A 24,083-nucleotide genomic window follows, 5' to 3' on the forward strand; every position below is an offset into this window, starting at 1 on the left:
AATATCAAGATTCTGCATCTATTGCGTAACCATATTTTGTCACTGAGATGCTCACAACTCAGAAACTCGGAGTTTCCCAATCATAATTACGACATTGTGGATGCATTCATGTGCATTCAACCCGTAAATATGATCTTCTCGACATGACTTGAACACACCAAAATTCTATTTAAAGCAGTTGCGAGTTGATTCTCTCCTGTGAGGTTGACTCCTTTCAAATCAGACATTTATGACTTTCCATTTTAGTTAGAATGCCTCGTTGCTGTCTGTGTTGACTGAAGACAGCAAGGCAGCTGGCTAGCTATCGGGTGTTTTTGTGTGCGAACTAGATAAGCACATGCAAAATGATTGTAAGAAAAACGAGGCCAGATAATGATGACTAAATTTGACCCACCGATAGACACACCCTCCCTGTCCTGAGAGATGTCTATGGAAATGTCCTCTGATATGTATATGGCTGAACTGACAAGCAGTGTTGGGCAAGTTACTTTGAAAATGTAATCAAATTACTGATTACTGATTACTCCTTTTAAAAGTAATCACGTTACTGTTCTGATTACTTTATTTCAAAAAGAATTAGTAATTAGTTACGTTACTTTTTTTCTCCATTAAATTTATGAAATCCCAGCATACACGCTCCGATAAATATTTGTTATTAAAGCATCAACATTCACAGAACACTGTTATTTTTAACTAAAGCAGCGGCTGCTGCGTGCATGGTTTGGATGGCAGAACAGCAAAGAGCGCTGCATTTATAATCTCTAAAAGACATCTCAGTTCATCGCAATCTCACAAATCTCTGTTATAACACAATAAATATATGCATAATGAATCTTTCATAATGTCTACAATTCGTGTGTTATAATGAGAGGATTCGTGAGCATGCAAATTTCAGCACTGCATTGCTCAACGCTGCAAACACGTGTTATAGCCTAAATAGAAACGGCATACGCTTGCACCTGTTAATCGTTTATTTCATGTTGCTTTTGTGCAATAGATGAATAACAATTTATTTGTTTTAGATATTTTATGTTTAGATATTTCTATTTTGCGGGAGTCCCGTGAATCATTTTATTCTCCCGCATCCCGCACACACACGAGTGTCTACCCGCCCGCACCAGCACTCGCCCATCTGGTCCCGTGCCGCGCGCTCTGTTGCATCGGGTCTCGCAGGAGCAGGTCTCTAATCCACTGGCACTTGACTCGACAGTACTTGTGCTACATCCTTTTTACAATCTCTAGATTATAAAACACTGCATTCTGTCAGCAATGTAACGCGGCAGTAACGTATAGAGACCTCAGCTTGTAACTATACTCTAATTACTATTTTGAAAATGATAACGCGTTAAATTACTCCGTTACTAAAATAGTAATCAAATTACAGTAACGCGTTACTAAGTAATGCGTTACTGCCCAACACTGGTTGTCAAGTTCATTTTGAATTAGTGATGCACTGAAATCACTTGACATTTATTTGATTAACACTTAAATAAAAATTTAGCTGTATTAAAACATTTAAATTGCACATCAGGCAATTTTTATGTATACTTGATATAATAAATTTCTACTCCTTTTTGTAGTTGAAATATAAAGTGAGAGTGAAAGTGAAGTGACGTGTGGCCAAGTATGGTGTCCCATACTCGGAATTTGTGCTCTGCATTTAACCCATCCAAGTGCACACACACACACACACCGCGTGAACACACACCAGGAGCAAGCTGTATTAAAACATTTAAATTGCACATCAGGCAATTTTTATGTATACTTGATATAATAAATTTCTACTCCTTTTTGTAGTTGAAATATAAAGTGAGAGTGAAAGTGAAGTGACATGTGGCCAAGTATGGTGTCCCATACTCGGAATTTGTGCTCTGCATTTAACCCATCCAAGTGCACACACACACACACACACCGTGAACACACACCAGGAGCAGTGGGCAGCCAATGCTGAGGCGCCCGGGAAGCAGTTGGGGGTTCGGTGCCTTGCTCAAGGGTCTGACTCAGGGTGAGGGTGAGACCTTCGGGTTACAAGTCCGACTAGGCCACAACTGCCTCCATTAAACGGTTAATGGTGGTTATAATAAATTTATGAATATTGCAGTTTTGTTCACGCAAATATCTTGGTTTATCAAAATAAAGATAGAGACAAGAAAGTTACAAGTATATTGTCAACCCAGCCCTAATGTCCACACTGCTGACATGTTTAACTGTTGTAGCTTATCCATGAAACAGACAGTTATAAACATGCCATCAGAGAAATGCTAATTACTGGCATTTTCTGTTGACAAAATGTCAGTGCATCACTATTTTAAATACATTTTTGAGAAGGCTAAGAAACAGAGTGAAAGGAAGAGATCTAAAAAAGAAAGAAACAAAAAGTGTGTCGCTGCATCTCAAAGTGTATCTCATTAGCTTCACTCACTGCTTTGCTGTCTATGTTTAAGTCTTTCCCCTTCTGTTCTCTAAAGCATCATTTATGCTGGTGGAGTTTTATTAAGAGCCGTCTACCTGAGTCCTGCTACACAGCTGTTCCCACCTCTCCTAGGAAACGTCCTGTCACACAGAAACACATCGCAGGATGGCCATCAGGGACAAGCTAACCATAGCCTTCACCTGGCATGTAAGGGCTCTCTGTACAGTCAAAGAGTGTTTACATCATAACAGCACAGCCCTTGACATAAAGGTTCAAATCAGAAGAAAAACACAGTAGGGAGAGATGTCATGTTAGAGAACACAGACACAAGCTAAGCATCTGCATTAAAGTTACAGCCAAAACTACTATTAGAAATAAGACCTTGTGACCTCATCAGAGGTATCATGAAATGAGCCAAAAAATGTGCAATAAATAAATAAATAGGTAGTAGTTCTTTAGATAATCTATTGTTATATTATAATATTTTAATGTTTATAACTACCGTATATATGTTTAATAACCCAAGCAAAATTGTAACTGAAGTTGACAGTCAGTCATCACCATGCATTTTAATTATATGGAAATAATCAGCTTTATGATAATAAGTCCTTTTGTGCTCACGAGAGAAAAAAAAGTCACATGAGATTATGACAAAAAAAGTAGTCATATAATGATAAAAGGGTTGGTTTTTATCTACAATAATGATGACTGATGATAATTTTTTTGGAAGTTCAAAACTGAGGTTTTTGCTCAAAAACATTACATTATAATATTTAAACAATTAATTAAAATCATTTAAAATTATATTTACATCTATATAATTTCATATTTAAATAAAAACATTTTTAATAGATTACAAGCTGGAAGTTTAACATGAAAAACTGATCAGAATGCTGCCTAAAAGCTTGGCTTGGGTAACAGACCTCTAGAGCCAAAATGGCAAAGGCATGAGACCATGAGCCGGTATGATTGGCATGAGTTAATATCTGCTTCCAGAAAAAGCTGCAAGAAAGCATGGCGAAAATCCTTAATACTGCATGCATGTTCCTTGGATCTGTAAACAGCTGGGGAGGGAGGAATAATATGGAGGAAAATTGAGAAGGATAAATATGCTCTGGTGTCTTGCCAGCATTCCTCAAAGCACAATTCATCGCGAAAGTACATGTAATAGAGAGATATTAGAAACAGGTGGCTAACTGCTGTGCAAACGCTTGTGGAGCGAAGCTTTGATTCTTTCGGTGTTTCAGTAAGAACGAGAAAAGAGATTTTGCTTTCTCAGCACACCATCCTGTCTGAACCTATGCGGATGGGTTAATGTGGGTCAGAACCAAGGGCTAGATCTACATTAACACCACTGGGCCTCCTGCCCAGTGTCGAACAGGGAGTAAAAAAAGAAACGTGAAGAGGGACAAAACAGAGCTCTAGAGATGCATTTCAAGAGGACAGTGATATTAGTCAACATTTACAGCTTTCAAAGTAAGTAGTTATTTACAGCACTATTATGCAACTTACAGTACACTTTAGTACTTGCTACAACAAGCATCTAATTTACTATTGCAAAGAGTAAGAGATTTAAAAAAAAATCTTAAAAAAAACAGTAGTAATACTAAAAAAAAAGATCTGCTGATTTTACATAACGTTAATGGTTCACATATGAAGTTAAGTTGAGTTTACAAAAAATACTTCTGAGAGTCTAACCAGGTAAATGTACTGTAAATATTTAAAATGTGACAAATTGCATATAACTAAAACATGATTTTTTGAAAGTATGAAGGCCCACCCCTAAGGTGTAAGCAGATCATACTTTTTCCAACTTTCTGCATAATTTCATTTAGTAGAAAATATATAATTATACAAATATATCATTTTAAAAGTAAGAAAAATGTCAATATAAAATATTCTTATTTTTTATTTGCTATATGAAATATAAAAAACTAAAATACATGATATATATTTTTCATATTCAAATACAAAATGAGGTTGTCAAGCATCAAAACAATACAAGTTTAATAAAGCTTTACTTTTTTCCTGTACATTAAAATGTGTCCTGTTTTTTCCCCCAAGCAAAAAATAATGACTATCATACATTTTTACCATGATTTACAGAAGACACTAGGGCTGTGCGATTAATCGAAATCGCGATTTGAGACGTTGCGATTTCCTAATCGCAAAGCCTGCGATATGGACGCGATATTACTCTGTTCCAGAACATATGCATGACTGCCAGCCTTGAGTTGCAGTCTTACTAACCAAAAGAGTGAGCGCACCTCCGTTCTCCCCGATCAGCACTGCCCTTGCCAACTGCGTAAACACCCACCATTTAAAAAATTAAAAATAAAAAAATAACAGAAAGCGGGAGAGAGACAGAGTGGGATTATGGTGTCTACTGGGTCAGATCGATAGTTAGGCAAATTAAAACTAAAGAAAAACGTATGCAACTAATCGCAATTTGATATTTTCCCCCAAATCGCACAGCCCTAGAAGACACCCACTAAAACATCATTTAGTGTAATAAATTCAGTGTAATTCAGATAAAAAAATTGTCGTTTTTACATATCTGTTATGCTGAATGGCGATAGAACATTATTTCACCAATATTTTGACATTTTATTTTCACAAAAGTTCTTTGAAACATTAAAGACAATTTACCTGTGTATAAAATCTCCGCACCCTAGGACATCCTAGCATAATTGCAGTGAATTTTACACATGTAGGTAACTCTCTAAAAAGGTAGCAGCTGGAATAATTTCCCTTCAAGCAGCTTGAGGTTAAATGTTTTGCTCAAGGGCAAAACTGTGAAAGCTTATGGCTTACTACTTGTGGGAATCGAACCATCCACCGTTTGATTACACATTCTAAGCTTTATCCACTCTGCCACACCACCCTTGGGAAAAATTTGTGTCATAAGATAGAAAAGAAACGATAGAGAAAAAAAATCAGTGTGCAAAACTACAAAACCGCTTTAACCACCACCACATGTGAAACATGTCAGATTGACTGGATCAGTCAGTCCACTGTATTATCAGGCGTGAGCAGTCTGTATCTGTCAGTAACCCACACTGCTCATGAAGAACATATGAGCATGTCGTCTACTGATCCTGAGTGGCAGAACAATGATATCACCTATCAAATCCATGCCCTCTCATCATAGCCCCCTTCAATCATAAATCTCAACAACCTGCCATTCCCATCCTCCTCTAGGCAGAAAATTCCCCAGATGCTGTTCTTTTCCCTGATGCAAGGCCTTTAAGGTCCAGCCAGCCTGTGGAGATGAGTGTTGTTGGCAGCTTCCACTGGCAGCGATCCACAGGGAAAAACTCATCAGCCTGTGTCCATGGGTTGGGATGCAGTATTTGCGACAACGACGAGGTCTGAACTCCTCCAGGATGGGATGAAGGATATCTACCTCTGACACTGATCTGAAGGCTAGACATCATTTCCGCGAACATCACAAACTCATTTTTCCGGACATTCGCTGAAACATAAATCTCAGATTGGAATCAATTATCTGGACCCGGTGTGGACTGAAGTCCTCTGGTACAGTGGCTTCTGCCGTTCCATCATAATCCAGGGGAGTTATAATAAAACATAGCGCCCCTTCATGACCCTGCACACATCTGTGCAGAATTAATATCTCCATATGCCTCTGACCCCTTTCCTCTTATTCATTTCCTCATATCGGAGGTGAAAACAGTCCATGTTTGGGGAATTAAATTATTTTCTTTTGAGTCCTTTTGAAGGCACATCCTCACTACAGAGTGATTTTAATAATCTGAACATCTTAATTATCTCTCTAAATCTAAATCCTCAGTGACCAAACAATGTGTCATTCCTCTCATCTGAATATATGTGTGTGCTTTCAAATCTGCCAATTTCCTTTCAGTAAGATAACAGACCTGATCCTTCTGGGAGGGCAGCTTTAAGTAGTTTTAAGCACTATTCTATAACGGAGTCCCAGAACGTCAACAGATTAAAAAGGATATATTCCTTAAATCTGACTGAACATTCAACCCATCACAGTTATAATCAAATGCATCAATACTTGACAGCAATTTCAAACAGGGGGTTGGGAAAGTATCCAAAATATATATATGTACAGTGGGTACGGAAAGTATTCAGACAGGGGGTAAATTTTTCACTCTTTGTTATATTGCAGCCATTTGCTAAAATCATTTAAGTTAATTTTTTTTCCTCATTAATGTACACACAGCACCCCATATTGACAGAAAAACACAGAATTGTTGACATTTTTGCAGATTTATTAAAAAAGAAAAACTGAAATATCACATGGTCCTAAGTATTCAGACCCTTTCCTTTTGAAGGTGAAATTGGAGTCCATCTGTTCAGAGGTATTTTTATTCAGTGAGATGACCATCAAGTGTCCGTGTGTGCCCGGTTTTATTTAGAGAACAGGGATCTATCAAAGTTTGGTCATGTTTGTGGAAGTGTATCATGGCACAAACAAATGAGATCTCTGAGGACCTCAGAAAAAGAGTTGGTGTTGCTCATCAGGCTAGAAAAGGTTTCAAAGCCATCTCTAAAGAGTTTGGACTCCACCAATCCACAGTCAGACAGATTGTGTACAAATGGAGGAAAATCCAAGACCACTGTTACCCTCCCCAGGAGTGCTCCACCAACAAAGAACACTCTAAAAGCAAGACGTGTAAAAGTCCACTTGGTTTCAAAGGACTGCAGGCTAACTTCTAAGCAACTAAAGGCCTTTCTCACATTGGCTAATGTTAATGTTTATGAGCCCATCATCAGGAGAACATTGAACAACCATGGTGTCCACTAAAACTAAAATTAGGCATGTGTGTGTAACCATTCATTTAAAGATGATAATGCAGAGAACTGGATTTTGCATTAAGGCATGGCATGTGTGCAAGCAAAATACAGTTTAATCAAGTATAAAAAAAAAAATCAGGAGGAAGACAAAATATGTAATTTATTTTAGATTATAATTGTGTAATAAATTCTACACATGAATCAGAAAGGACTTGAACTATACTGCAGAGGTCTTCAATCCGACATGCATAATAATAATAATAATAAATGTTTTAATGATACAACTTGGGCATCACAATATAATAAAAATAAATAAAAACATGTATCTGCTAAAGATTACATTTAACATTATTATTAAATTATTAGTATTTTAAAATGAATTTTAAGGCTGTAAAGACAATTTAAATGTGAAATAGGGAAAATTAACATTTAATTGTACAATTAAATATCCAACATGAACAGATAAATTAGGTCGTTTTAATTACATTTTTATTTTACACTTATTTGAAATTTTAGCTTCATAACTTTTGCTTTTAATATTGCATTTTTGTTTAACGCACATAAAAAATAATTTCTTCTTTTTTTTAATTAAAATGTGCATTCATTAAAAAACATTATTAAAATGTATAATTAAAATTGCATTCTAATAACAAATTATTTTAATATCTAAAATTGTATTAGTTCATCCATAAATATTTATTTTCCAGACCACAAAACTGGGCAGACAGAATGGCATGGAACTGGACAAGTAAACAAGACACTTCAAATACATATCAATACAAAAAGCACCACACACTGTCTCCACGAGGATGGTGTGTTGTGGTATTTTAATGCTGTGTGTTGACAAACTGGGCAGTGAGCCGGTGCCCATGGGCCCAGTGACCCGACCTAGCATGAAAACAAACCATAGAAAGAGAGAGTCAATTAGCCGATGCATCTGATGAGCAGTGCCAGCTATAAACCCATCGAGCAAATCAGAAACGATGTCCTCTGCCAATAAACTCCAGATCGATAGGCTGCGAGCTGATGATTAATCTGGATGCTGAATACATACAGACAACTAGGGCAGATGACAGTGACAGAGGCTGCATAGCACACAGATAAAAGAGAAACTACATGAAAGTAACCTTCGTAGGTCAATTACCGCCATCCCTCACACGCGGCGGCGAAAATTGGCAAGTGTAGGCACTCTGGGTAAGAGCGGTTCACGTCTGTAGAGGAGTCACATGCACATCGACTAAGGCTCAGTGTGAACTTCACTCAGAGAGTGATGGCCATTTAGTCATTTAATGGGATTTTTACCCAGCAGACAGTCTCAGCGGCAAATCTCATACTGTTACTTTTGCTGCTATATTCAACAAACACTAAAGACCAGTCATTAGAGAGTCACATGACACTAAAAACCAGATGGAACAAACAAAACAAACCCACATGCTGACGGTTCATGTTGTGCTTGCTAATTTCCTGTGCTCTTGCCAGCGATCATGCACACACATCCAAGTACACTTGTGCAGAAAAGTCCAGGCCCATGATGTAGGTTTGCCCGTGGCGCTATGTGTATGTCCTAACAAATGTCATTTGGATCAATAAAAATCTTCTATAAAAAACTATGTACTTATATGGATGGGCCCGAGTTTATATGGCGTATGCATGTGCGTGTAACCATGCTTTTAAAGATAAGCAGGGCATATAATGTAGAAAACTGCATTTTGCATTCAAGGCATGTATGCAGGCAAAACACTAACCAAGTGGGGGGAAAAAACAGGAAGAGGAGAGAGAAAATGGGAAGATGATTCAATATTTATAATTTTGTATTTTTTTAATACATTTTTACATATGTAAAAATATTTATATAAAATTATGGAATAATTTACATAAACAGACAATTATGGAATAATTTACATAAACATATAAAAAAAAAATGTGTGTGTGTGTATGTATATATATATATATATATATATAGTCAAACGATGAATCGCAATTAATCGCATCTAAAATAAAAGTTTTTGCTTACGTAATATATGAGTGTGTACTGTGTATATTTGTTATGTACAGTTTTATGCAAAAGTTTGGGCACCCCTCTGAGGCTGCATAATAATTAGCTCTTTCTTTATAAGAAAATATTATATTGATATGCCATTCAGTTTCTAGAGAAAGCTGCATAATGTGATGTTTTTCAGACAGAAATTCTTAGTGTAGCAGTACTGTGTTGTATGAAATAAAGTCAAATGTGAAAAATAGGCTGTGCAAAAGTTTGGGCACCCTTTCAATTGTGTTGATTTTAATACCTGTAGTCTCTTATTGCTGATTAATTACAACACAATATTGATTTGATTGGCTCAGTGAACCTTAACACTGCAAACTAAGGTGCAACCCATCATGGGAAATTATATTTAAGGTAGCTAATTGCTAGTTGTGCTTCTCCTTGATTCTCTACTGGAAAGTAGCAACATGGGAACCTCAAAAGAACTCCCTAATGAACTTAACTAGGATAATTTGGTAAAGTTTCTACATTATATTTAGTAACAGCTTATCAGTGGTGACTATCTCAAGTTGATGTCCATATGGCAGAAATGTACGGTAAAAAAACAAGCAGTTAGTTAATGTCATGTAATCAAACAGACGGTGAACACTATTAACAGCAATGAATTTATGTTGCGATCAAACTTATAGCAAAATTTGGTAGTTAGTTTTGTATGTTGTCTGAGGGTTGGTATCATCTGAATGTATTAAATGACACACACACACACATATATATATATATATATATATATATATGCGTGTGTGTGCGCGTGTTTAATGTTTATTTTTAATTTTAAATACATTTATTTTAATTTTTATACTATAAAATTGTTATATAATTATGATATTATTTTTATTATTTTTTAACAATAATAACACAATAAAAAATTTAAAATAAATTAAATCCAGTTAAATCCAGTTTCCTGCAAGAGTATCCACATCACACTCTTCTCTTTTCCTATCTGTATGTCTGACATTAGTAGTGTACGTGTTGAGACAAGGTGGAGCTTCTTTAATTATTTACCAACAGGAGTCCATGACAGAGGTGTCAGCCAATGAGAGGTCAAAGCCAAGAGATCAGCCAATGGGAAAAGATCACGCATATCATCAATACTGCACTGCCTCGTTAGAAATGTGGACACAGCGAAATTCATGTCTCCATCTATTTTCTCTCATAAGAGGCGGCGAGTCATGCTGCAGATACAAGAGCTTGTGCAACAGATGGTCTGGGTCCAGACAGGACAATGGGACGCTCGGTATGGGACGCGGGGGAGGGGTCAGGCTCAAATGTATTAAATTACATGCTTAGGTCTTCCTTTAAGGCTCAAACGAGGACAGAGGAGATGAAAGGCAAAAACAGGGTGGAGAGTCCTATTATTTAGCTACAAGTTTCTACTGCTCAAATTGCTAATTATATTGCAACCACAAAGTACAGAGGAACAAGTCACTTGTGAGCAGAGGCTGGTTGTAAACACCGTGTAGCCTAGTTGGTGCATTAAATGTTATCACTGTACAGTAAACAAGGTATGAGTGATCCAGACAGTAAGCAAATACAGAATATTAATTTATTTAAAAAAAAATTTAATGCAGTGCAGCCTGCTTTGGATAAAAGCATAAATATACATATTACTGTGATACATGTCCAATAACTTAGTAAGGTTAACAAATCTATTTTGTTTTCACTAGGAACCATCAAATTCTCAATATGTTCCTCGTCTTCCAAACTGTCTTTAAAATCCTGTCGTCAAGAACAACCGATTATCTCAATCTACGTTATACAAGGATTGTGTAACCAGACTAAAGCTCAAACTCATTTCCTGGTGTGGTTTGTGGAGGATTTTATGCTGTATGTTTCTCACTACATTAGTCTGAAAATAAATAAATAAAACCAGCCAGAGTTCTCTTCAGCATGAAAGAAAGACTGCCATGTCAAGTCTGGGCGTCGCTTTTTCCCTTCACAGAATAACTCAGCACTTGTGTATGTGTGCGAGCGAGTGAATGCGAAAGAAAAAGCTAGAAAACAAGGTAAGTGAGTGAGAGTTTCATTCATCTAAAATGGCTTTATATGTATAGTAATTTAAAAAGCAAAAATGGCTTAAGAGCCATAAAAATGTCTAGAAAGTATTTTGGCAAGTGAATAACAAATTTTACTGCACTGTGCTTTCACGTGCAACATGCCAGACATACTGAATGCGAATATATTTATCAGATATTCAGCAGCTTTTATCTTTCCTATTTAAAGTCAAATCCAAATCCTTTTGACAAATACACATACTGATAAACTACAACCTTGAATACACTAAGTCACAAAGAATTTGCTAAATGTGACCCTTACCAGGATCATACCTACAGACCCTTAAAACCAACAGGCATGTGATTTATCAGAGTAATTTCACAAACACAAAAGCGACAAATCTGGGATCAGTATATCAAAGATATCACATACTGTGAGAGGGTGGTCTTAAAATCACAGAAATGCGGGCCAATGATCTGCAGTCAGTCAGCCATATATCAACAGGTCCCCAACAGTGTAATGAGTGAGCATCAATCCTGCCCTGCTTCAAATTGATGAGGTCTGTCAGAGAAAGGCAGTGTATATTCTCCATTTTATGGTGAGTCTAAATCAAGATGGAGAATACAAGGGACAGTCAGTCACCTGCTCTAAGCCCATGTAATGAACAAGAGATCATGTGAGCACGGACTAAAAAATGTGTTCCGCCTAATCTGAGACAATTAGCTGAGAGGCTGAGAAAAGAAATGATATGAAAAACACTGATATGCAGCTTTAAGTTTCATTTAATGAAGAAAAGCCAGTGAATAACAGCATAGAGAGACTGAGGGAAAGACTCTCTCTCCCTTCCTCCATTCTCTCATTAACCTGTTTTACTTTGTTGGGAAATTGGGCAATGGAAAAAATATATCCTATGTTTACATCTACATCAGTGTGTAAAAAACCCACTCAATACAAGACGAAATGCAAGCATTCAGCTTACTTTTTTCGGAGTGTGCCTGTAAAGTACTGCTGTCTGACCATTAAAACGCTTTAAAATAATCACAATTATTCACAGATCTGAAGTGATGAAATTAGACTCTCTCTATACTTTTCTTGTCAATAAGCTTTTAGTTCCTTCTTAAGGAAAGAAAACAAAAAATATATAACAATTATGTTCAACGTTTTGCATTTAAAGGGATAGTTCACCCAAAAATGAAATTTCTGTCATTAATTACTCACCCTCATGTCGTCCAAACCCATAAGACCTTTGATCATCTCTGGAACACAAATGAAGATAGTTTTGATTAAATCTGAGAGCTTTCTGACCCTGCATAGACAGCAACACAACTGACACGTTCAAGGCCCGGAAAGGTAGTAAGGTAACATCAGTGGTTCAACCTTAATTATATGAAGCAACGAGAATACTTTTTGTGTGCAAAAAAAAACCAAAAATAACATGCATCGTTGTACTTACCTGAACATGCATCGAAGACTGACATGGAAGAGAAGAAACTGCTGAATATAGTCGTTATTTTTGTTTTCTTTGTGCACAAAAAGTATTCCCATGGCTTCATAAAATTAAGGTTGGACCACTGATGTCCCATGGACTATTTTAACAATGTCCTTACTACCTTTCTGGACCTTGAATGTGGTAATTATATTGCTGTCCGTGCAGGATCAGAAAGCTCTCGGATTTCATCAAAAATATCTGTGTTCTAAAGATGAACGAAGGACTTACGGGTTTGGAACGATCAATGACAGAATTTTCATTTTTGGGTGAACTATCCCTTTACAGCTTTCCACTAGGCTTGCCGCGATAGACGGTGCTGACGGTGATACCGTTGTTAAGCCGCAACACCGGTTACGTCACTTGCCCACCACGGCACCGACCCCCACCGTCGTAGACAAGACGATGGTGGATGATTTAGTTTCGAAACGAAATGCAAAAGCGCCTGTTTGGCAGTATTTTGGATTTTGAAAAGCCTGTTGCCTGTTATATATTATACATTATAGGCCTACATGTTGTTACAACAGTTCTATGTTTTATATATAAGCTAAAGTGAGTTTGACGTTGTATTTTGTTGTTGCATTCAAGCAATTGACACCGAATTTACACTATTTGAAAGTGAAAGTAAAATGCGCACAGCGCTTTTACAAGCTATTTAAAAGCGAAGGAAAGTGAGGAAAAGAGGGAACGCCCTTTCCCCTACGGTGATACCGGTTTTATCGGTGTTGTCAGACGTCGATTTACCGGTGGGAAAATTTCCTCACCGTCACAACCTTATTTTCCACAGTACAAAAACAGAAATGCACTAAAATACAAGTTCACATTAGGTAGCATGACTACATAAATGTGTGTTAACTGTGATTAAAATAAATTAATGTGTTAAACATTTTATATCATTCACAAGCATTAACATGACAGCTCTATATTTGGACACTTTAGCCATGAATGTGATAAATGTATTTGCATTATATAACAAAATATCAAAACAAGTATAAAGAAATATAGCACAAGTAGCCTACCTTTCAGTTAAGACATTCCACAAAAAAGTTTGTTAGGTTTAAATATACAATGCAATAGACATATTGTTCAGAAAGAAGACAAAAATCTTGTTCATTCTGTATATTTATATGATGAACTACTGGATATTCTGCTAAGGGAATGACAAGAATGACACAAGAAAAATGACATCAAGACCAGTTGGCTAAAAATACATTTAAAAGTGTCTCAGAAACTATACTATAACTATACACAGTGTCAATGAAAGCATGTAAAGGGCATTTGACATCTGATTTAAATACAGTATTATGCAACAATGTGATTTATGCACTAAATCCACTATGCACTTTAAAAAATTATTATATATGCCACTGCTGCCTTCTCACAGTGATGGCCACCCTCCATTTTTCGCCTCTCATGTGCATAACATTTAGTATTTCTCAACTTTTTGAATCTATCACTGCATGTACCGCTCTGCTGCTGTCAATATCTCAATGCCCTGAATGAACTTGCTGCTCAGTTCCCATGAACGAATTGAAAATGCTCACTCAGCTCCACACAAGTGGACACGTACAGTTAGAGGCATTGGTCTAGTGATGAATCTTCTAGCCTGGCTCTAACTGAGATTGCAAAGCAGCATTTGACTGTTAGCTGGTAAACACTTCTGTCTTAATCATCTCTCAGTGTCAAGACAAAGGCAAGAGGCAACCTCCTCTAACTTTGAGCCACGGGCGCCCTGGCAGTCCCAGCATTAAAATTCAATCAACTCGACTTAACTGGTGATCTTATATGGGGTCACCCTTGAAACAGGAGATGAGGAAAGATCATTGATCATATGGGCTATCATAGCAGCCCTGTGAACAAACACTGAAGGCCATGTGGATAGACCAACCAATCATGAGCTGCCAAAGGGCATCACACACATTCAATATAGCCTATAAAGATGATGCAGACAGGTCACCTACAGTATGTACAATCCATCCTCATCACGGAGTCTGAAGACCCACAGAGAGAGTTGGAGACAGCTGGTCAGACAGACAACTAGACATATAAACAAGAAAAGTTTAGAAGACACAGGCAGAGAAATAATGATGTCAGTCCAGCTCAACCGCCTGCTTCTTCCTCATTTCAAAACATTGTGTACACAAACCTCAGCAAACCTCCTTACCAGACACAACATGATACAGCAACATGATTATTTTATTCCAACCAGCCACTGGCACTGGCCTGGATATCTCCACCCATTCTGAAATCGCATTTGCCTAAAATTTTGCTCCAATTAGTTCCGATTGGCTGTGATTGTGCTGGATCTCACAGCTCTTTTGCTTTCTTGTATGGACAGACAACAGGTTAGAACAGTGGCTGCATCCAATAATGCATACTTCCCTACTACATAGTTTAAGTACAATCTTAAAAATAAAGGTTCCACAGTGGGGGTAGTAGAACCATTTTGCATCGGCTCCTCAAAAAACCATTTGGTGAACAGTTCTTATCAGATTCTCAGTGAGATTTTCTAAGATGTAAAGTTTCCATGGATGTCAAAGTTTCTTCATGGAACCACTGATGCCAATAAAGAACCTTTATTTTTAAAAGGCAGCGAGGGCAAAAAAAAAAGCTGTAGGCCTATGTAAAAAGTGTAGCATGTTCAAAAAGATTAGTATGAACTTCACAGGCAAACAGTAAGCAAAAAGTAACCAGATGACCAACTTCTGGTGAGATTCTTAAGTGTGCATTTAATGGAAACTTCACTATCCCGTGAGGCCACGGGAGAGGATTTATGAATGGCATACCATCTGGTAGGTCACATGATAATGACAACATGATGAATGTTGTATATTTGGACTTCATTCATACTATAAAGAACCTTTTTATTGGTCGCAAAGCAATTACTTATTCAAAAGAAGCACCCACTGAAGAGAGTATGCAATTTCCGACACAGATACTGTTACTTTTACCATGAGTTCCACCAACTAGAATTTTAGCTGCATTGGAACGTGTGAAGTTGTCACAACTTCTATTAAAAAAAGGTGTATTATTTTGGTGTTTATGTCTGAAAACACCAAAATAATCCAAGAAAAAAAAAGCAAAAGCAAAACGGATAACGTTCAGGGTTAATTTACACATCACAAATGTCAACAGAGCCCAGAGGAAATCCTCACTGTAACTAAAATAGATGTTCTTCCTTCTACTAGAAAAATGAGAGATAACTCTGCCTGCTAGCATTCAGGGAGCACAGGAAGGCACCGATCAAATGTACACTGTGTTGAAATGATCTGCACCTAGCAAAACCCCCGTCTATCTCTCTCTGTTCTGGCTGCTCAGACAGTTCTTGTGTCTTTACCCAGGCTATGTCTGCATTACATGAGAACAAGATAATCAAGACAAGCAGAAGGTCATGTTCAGCCTGGGGGAGAGGGTCGTCCATTTATTCATGCAGATCAATATGATTAACTGGGAGGAAGCAGCCTCTGCCAGCTTCTGTTTAAGAAAGGCAGCATGGCAGGGATTTATACCCTGCTGCTCAATTGTGCCAGTTTTCCCCCAGGGAAAGAGGGCAACAATGATATAGAAAGGCGGCAAACTGTTCATGTTCATTTTCTCTTGGCACACAACTCTACAGAGATTCCCAAACACGGGGATAGGAGAGAGTCAAACAAGCAGTATCAGTGGAATGGCTATGTGCCAGTACTTTGAAATATGCTTGGGATGTGCCTTATCTTCACTTTCAGATGCTTTCATGTTTTGTAATGTTGTCAAAAATATGATCACTGTAAAATTATAAAATTAAGGCCTCATTTATGGTTCCCCAGATTGTGACACTGGTGTAAGTCTTTGGAGAAAGTCTAAGCACTTTTTGAGGATGCCTCAAAGTGCACTTAAGGAACTTCAATATGCTTTTGAAGTGCATCAAAGCTTGTTGCTTATTATTATTGCCAATGTTTAGATTTCTAGTAGAAACTAATGGGTACTTCAGAGAATTGCCCTTTTAGAAATGGCGCTTAGAGTTTCTCCTGAGAGGTCCACCGGTGTCTGTGCTGTGGCACATGAAGATCGGTGGTCTTTATACAACTGACAAACCATACGATTCTTGGGAAAAACCTTTTGAAAAAAATTGCAATCTAGAACAATGCTTGTTTCAGCACCATGGATAGCACACAAAATCTCATTAATAATACATGTGTGGCCCAAAATTGTGCAATTACTTCATATAAATTATGATTAATAGAGAGTATGTGAAGGATTAGTCAAAGTCAGCTCTTCTTTTAAATGACAACAGCACAATGAAATGCCTTTACACTGAAATACTGAGTATATCTAGAAACCTTCACGTGACAGCAAATGTTACTGATACAAAATTGATAAGCCACGTGCAATCATTTAATTATAGATAATCCATACACACTGATCAATAACATCAACATTCGTAGAGGCCTTTCTGGCTAACACATATCAATAAAAGTGAGCATTTATCATTCTGGTCCTTCAAGGGACACTTTCAGCTGCTTGTCTTGCATTAATAATCAATCAAGAAAGAAGGAGTGCAGTCTGTTCCCTGTGGTCAAATGACTGGTCAGGTGATCTAAACGTGGCTACAAAATCTGTAGGTGCAATCTGTGGGTGAAGTAATATTTAGTTTTTCAAAGAAAGAAAAACAGAAAAACTGCATGGTTTCCATATCAACAACAGCATGTGTGAATGAATCGGTCAAGGAATAAGTAAATACATTTTCTTTAAATGATCACATATTTAAGCAATATTATTCACACTCACTTAACCATAAAAAATATTTATACAAATTATATTAAAGGGGGAAAAAAGCTTACCTTAACTGCCTCTGCGTGTGTGACCCAGTCAAACACTTTGTCATTAACTTTCATTATCTGATCTCCAATTCTCAAACCCTCCTTTTCAGCCAGTGATCCCGGTTCTACCAGTGACACATAGATCCCAACTCCATGCTCGGATCCTCCGCGGATACTAAATCCCAAACCCTCGTTGCTCTTGTGACGCTTGAGGGTCACCTGTCGGATCTCTCCTGGCGGCTCCGGTAAGAAATTTCTTCCCAGTAAAGGAATAAGAGTCGCTGTCCCATCGCTGCTGGTGCTGATAGTGTCAGGAGACCCGCGCAGAGCGGCTTGAGACGCGGAAGTAGGCGAGAAGTGAGCCCCGTGTGTTGGACTCAAATTAGCAGCCTCGTGGGAACCGTCTGGGTCACCATTGCGCGCAAGAACGTCGGATTTCAAATAGAGACCTTCTGATGTGTACTGATCGAACAGAAGCTGGTCCGAGCGCGGGATAACTAGCCGCAGCATGGGAAGAAGCTGGCGCTTGCTCGGGACGTTCAGTATGACTTTAAGCGTCTGGACCAGGTCGTACACATTGCGCTTGGAGTGGTACACGTTGAGGCAGTGGATGAACTGCTCTCTCTCGAGGTCGCAGAGCAGAAGGTTGAGCGCGTTGTGAAGCTTCTTCACGTTGGCGGAAAGGGTACGCGCGCTAGACGCCAAGGAGTTGCCCGAGGAAGAGTTGAGCGACAGGCGCTCCAGGTCTGTGCTCATCCTCGCGCCCTTTGCCTGGATCACAGAGCCACGCGGAAGCGGTGGGGTCCGGCGAGCATTGCAGTAGCACCGGAACCGAGTCTACAGGAGTCTGCGGAGCGGCGCATGGCACTGCGATGCCTTGATGTTCACTGTCATAATTAATATTACACCAAACGGGTCACAGAGGACCTACAAAACCAAACACATACATCTAATTAGGCCAGTATCCTAAAGCACAAATAATAAATAAATAAAAAGTTTGGAATTGAAATAAACACTTAAAGCACGCTGTAAAAAAGTAATAATGTCAATGTCTAGTTACAATCTAGTTACATTTAGTTTGTTTGTTATAATTTATACAAGGAATTATGATGTTAGGTAACATTATGTTTTTAAGAATAAAAATAAGAATAATTTATGGGGGAAATTCTGAGATTTCCATGAGTAAACCATGTTTTATGTAATTTTTATGTTTAATTTTAATTATGCCAATTGGAATGTTTCACATTTTATGTTGTGTAGTTAATGTTTGCTGCATTAATTTAACGTCATGTGTTACCTGGATAGATAACACTGTGATCTGTCACTGTTATGAAACAATATAAATTTTTTCATTCATTCATTCAATCAACATTCAATGTTACCAGATATATTATTAGTAGTAGGCTACATCGAAAGTTTAGTGACAGACAGATGGAATTGCGCAAGATATGTCTGAATATTAACATTATATGATTTAATGGCATACGAACATGAATTTAATAATACAGTCATCAAAATTCCATCCCATCATCATAGCATTTTAAATTTATAGAAATATGACATGTGGAATTTAGCTGGAAAACCGACAACTGTGATAGCCAGAACTTTAGAAAGAATCTAAAAAACGTAAATAAAAGCCATATATTAGACAGGAAAGTGCACCTTCCAAATAACACCGACAGAAAGCAGCGCGCTCCGGTGCGTCTTGCGCTCGCGAAAAAGGGTCAAGTGGCCAGTGCGTCTTCTCCAATATCTCTGTCGTCAACAGTGAATCCCTTAAGGAGGAGTTTAGGATCTTTACCCAGAAATCCAGAGCTTTACAACCACCATAATCACATGAATACGTTCCCGTTGATTAGTTTTAAAAGTAGAGCACTGGTTCAGCGTTCGGTTCTAATCCACTCGTCCTGTATTTGGAGGATATGGCACCCAAACTAAAACGCAAAGTTGTTATCCTTTGGCACGCTCATATCAGAAAGTTGAAACGCGCTTTAGTCCTTTGGAAAGTGCGCCAGTTGTATTACATAGACAAAAAAATCAAACAGGTTGGAAAGTTATTCGTTGCGTAAGTGCGCAAAGAAACAAAGTAACACGGCACGGAGACCGACTGTCTTCGTTGTCTAGCCTTCAGCTGTCGGAACAAGGGGATCGACTGAACTGGCTCGCTCCAACGCGTCCCTACACAGGAAATGACGCAGCTTATGTGGCGCGCGTAAGTTGCTTAGTAACCAACAACACAGGAGTGAGGCGGGTGCGCGCAGGACTTGCAAATACCCATCTGCTTATTTTAAGAGCTATGTCATTTAGTGTCACTGAGATAATGCTAGCCATAGTTTTTTTTATTAATATTGAATTCGTTTTTATTGTTGTATTTTCCGTTTTCATTTGATTTTTACTTACATTTTTACTAATTTTTGTTTTTGTCATTAAAAAAACAGTTTGTTTTTTTTGTATTTTTTTTCTGTTCATATTAAATAAGTAAATTAAACATTCACACACACACGAACACAGATTTAATTGATTTCTTTTCCAAAATGCACTGACTGCTCTAAAATATGAGACACCAATGTTTCAGGAGTTTAGGCCATAGGACATATAGGACAGAATAGGATACATGCTTATTCGATAACTGTTTTATTTCCTATTTTGGGTTTATGTATATGCTTTATTTTTTTAGATTAACTGTTTTTTCCCAGGCATTGTGAGATGCCAGTGTTTCCTGTCATAGCTATGCAAAGATTTAATTTCAAAAACAGTATCATAGCTATTAAATTATTTCTTTTTATGATTTTAAATCTGTAATTAACCTCAGATTGATCTCAAAGTAAGTCTGATCTTGTGGAGGCTGTGCTTTAAAGAGGACATCAGAGGCCCATTTTCCACAAGTTGGCATGATTCTTTAGGGTCTTCATGAAATGTCTGCAACATACTTTGGTTAAAAGTTCTCAATGGTCGTGTAAAACAACACCCTTTTTACCTTGTCAAAAACAGCAGTGTTCACAGCGACCCGTTCCGGTGCATGTCTCTTTAAATGATAATGAGCTCTGCTCACCCCGCCCCTCTCTTCTGTGGAAGAGCAAAGGCGATTTGCAAGTAATTAAAAATATATATAAAGTGTGAGATTTAATTCTTCTGGAGGTGCAGCTGGATCACGAACTGTGGGTACTGATCCATCCTTGAGTTTTAACTTTTTAGCAAAACCTGCATTGAAGTGTCCCTCATTCAGAAAGCAGACTAGAGTAAAATGATTTGAGCAGTCATAAACGAATTTAGGTGTATTCGGTGGCGCATTACCATCAAAAACAGAACTAATCCACTGTGTCCTCAGTGGCTCTGATGCCAGGATGTTCTTCTACATCCAACTACAAAACACCTGCATTGCTTACATGACTGTTGTCGCTACAGCTGCTCGAGCGCAGAGAAAATGACAGGCAGCGTACAACTGGCTGAGGGCGGAGATATGCAAATACGGGACAGTGTGTCAGCGGTCGTGGGTGGGGCCTGAGGTCATACTGCTACTGCTACTGTAAAGTTAACCCTACCTGGTTTACATGTTTGAAAATTATTAACAGTTGAAAACATTAGAAATTTACATTTTTGGTTAAAATAGAAACACATAACCTACTAGTAAATCAAGAAACCAGGTTATTACTCTAAAGTGAATGTCCCTCAAGGGTTTTAGATGCATCCTTCAATCACGTTTTACCTCTCTATAAACATTTACAGCTCTGACCACATTAGTACGGTTCACATTACGGGAGTACATGATGGAAAGCCTTTAAATCAAAATCCTTTACAGCATTTCAGAACTGATCCCATAAAGCAGAACACTGAAATCCTGCCACAAATCTGAGTCAGCATTCACACATCCAAAGCCAAATGGGTTTCTGGCCGGCACTGGCACAGGTGCAGATGCAGATGGTGACGCGCGTCAAGAGATGACAACTGGATATACCTTGTCAGAATCTCAACCCAGTTGAGCTTTGACCACGCGATTCCCAAGGAAAGGCACTAATCAGACGTTCCTAGTCCACCTGTATCAGATAATGAGGTGTCTAGTCATTTTCTCAGAGCTTAGCAACATACAGGTCAGGGAGGGAGGGACGGAGTGACAGTGAGTGATTGATGGGCGTAATTAATGCAGTTACCGAGTATAAGTGACAAGGTGGCAAGGTAAACACGATTATTCAGCCGTGCCTCCGATCTGGACACAGACAGAGTAACAATGAGCTGAATTCCAGCTTGGTAGGCACCGGAAGAAAGATCTAATTAACTCTCCCTATCCCCCTGCCTGCATCAGCACTGCTAATGACTTTGGCTATCTATTTGATTTTCAATTTATAGTGCACCTTATTGCACATGCCAAAGCTGAAAAATGTCCTGAGGAATAAAGTACCGTACGATAACACTATAGTCAGTTTGACAGGGAACTAATAAGGGGCATGTGCACAAGAAAATGCACTGGGGATGCTTGGAATTTGTTTATATTCACAGTCGAACCAGGGAGTTTTATCTTCACACCGGCTGACTGTATTAATCTCTGTTTTGAGAAAAAGCTGCTAAGTACATCATGTAATAGGCTTAGGAAAGTGTGACTCAGAGCAACCTGGAGGTATCGGTGAAGAGCGTGAATGGATTCGGCCTTTCAACAGCTCTGACACAGACACTATTCAAGACCCCAGAGAGTCCGATTTTTTTGTGTTCATACCTAATAAACAACTGCATCTTTCATGTAGCTCTTGATCAAGTGGATAAAGGGAATTACGATAGTCACAGTTATGACAACCTAATTCAACCTTAAAGGTATAGTTCAACTCCAGTCCATCAACACCTTGTGAAGTATAAAGCTGCCTATCAGTAAGAAACAATTCCATCAAGGTGTTTTAACTTTAAAGCATAATTTCTGGCCAAAATATGAGTCCATAATCCATAATAATGCTTCCTTCAGTGAAAAGGTCTATACCCTGTTGTCCTCTCACATCAATATCCACCGACGTATTGGTTTTGGACTGTTTTTAAACAGTGCTTGATCTGTGCAGATCTCTCCTGATTCAAAATATATGACTTTTTCACTGGAGAAAGCAGCACTATGTATAGAGGATTCGTATTTTAGCCAGAAGCAATGGTTTGAAGTTACATTTGTCTTGATGGATCTGTTTAGTACAAACACACAGCTTTTTTTATTAATTGATGGAATGGAGTCATGTGGATTTCTTGTGGATTATTGGGTTGTTTTTATGAGCTGTTTGGACTCTCATTCTGACGGCACCCATTCACTGCAGTGGATCCATTGGTGAGCAAGTGTTGTAATGCTAAATTTTTTATTTTTGAGTGAGCTATTCCTTTAATTTATTAGCCATTTACCACAAAACTAATGTAACACAATTGGTTACCCTTCAACAGGCCCATGTTGGCTGGTTAGCATCAGCCCCTGCTGGTGGAAGTTGGAACTACACACTCTGCTAAGAAAAATGAATAGAAAGTGTTTGATTTTAAAAGCTGTAAATGGCAGGTCTAAAAATACTGAAGAGTTTGAGATAAAGACTTTGAGATAAGTGAGCTGTAAATATGTATCTGTGAGACTGAAGGAGATGAGGCTTCTCAATGTGGATCTCATTTGTCTGCCGGTCACTCACTTGTTCAAGCGGCTCAGGTAATGTCATTGAATTACAAGGGCAATTTGCCTCCACTGCCAGATCTTGGAAACCGGTGGGGTCTGAGAAGGAACGTGAAAGGCCCTGCTTTTATTGCTAATGTAAATTAGTCCACATTCTTTAGCCTTACAGAGAGATGGATGGGTTCAATAAACTGATCTATTTCTTTGGCACGGTCTCTTATTTTCAACCATAATATATTTGTCCTCCAGGCAGTTTAGGATAAACAAGGTACGTTTTGATATACAGTGTTAAAAGTCCATATCCTAATATACAGCATCACTTGGTATACAGTACGGTACAATGAATCTGAGAGGTGTAGTTGTCTAGTGTAAAACCCTTTTTAAGAACAAGATTGTATATATTATGCAGTGTATAGACAAAAATATAGTATAAATACTATTTTTAATCAGTATATTATAGTATTAATATCTAAACATCCTTAAAACAAGAAATGCATAACTAATTCTCCTGAAAGTGAGCTTTAATCTGAAGTTTAAGCTATTTAGGTGAAGTTGAAATGTAAGTTAATTTATGCAATAAATAAATACATACAATTTATTCTTAAAATAAGTAGATAAAAAAATATTGTAGATAGATAAACACAAGATTTAGGCAGATAAATAGAAAGATAAAGACAAGATTTAGGCAGTATGTCTTGCCTTAAGCAGCAGCTTGTGCATTTATCATTTTGAACTGTCCTCCGTGTGCCCTGCAATATTTAATTTTAGCATTATATTCATAACTGTTTATTTTTATTACCTGTTATATTTATTGTTCATTATTTACTGTAGCATTGGGGAGACCTGCCACAGTTCCCAGCTGTTAGTGCCATTCTTTTTGTTATATGTTGCACCACTATTATGTTATATTTCATTGTCATTCTTACACACGATGTCCTTACTCTTGC

General features: G+C 37.9%; 1 protein-coding gene across 1 annotated transcript in view; it reads right to left on the reverse strand.

The window, feature by feature from the left end:
* LOC107739701 (whirlin) overlaps nt 1–19,696 on the reverse strand; it is a 105,259-nt gene extending 85,563 nt beyond the window's left edge. Inside the window, exons 1-2 of the mRNA XM_016551899.1 lie at nt 19,182–19,696; nt 17,541–18,446 (exon numbers count right to left, since the gene is read on the reverse strand). Coding sequence (XP_016407385.1) covers nt 17,541–18,275 — 735 coding nt within the window. The 5' untranslated portion in view covers nt 18,276–18,446; nt 19,182–19,696. The remainder of the gene's footprint in view (nt 1–17,540; nt 18,447–19,181) is intronic.
* Between the last annotated feature and the right edge of the window lie 4,387 nt (nt 19,697–24,083).

This window comes from Sinocyclocheilus rhinocerous, unplaced genomic scaffold (genome assembly GCF_001515625.1).
Source record: "Sinocyclocheilus rhinocerous isolate Xijiao unplaced genomic scaffold, SAMN03320098_v1.1 scaffold585, whole genome shotgun sequence".
NCBI classification, from domain to species: Eukaryota; Metazoa; Chordata; class Actinopteri; order Cypriniformes; family Cyprinidae; genus Sinocyclocheilus; species Sinocyclocheilus rhinocerous.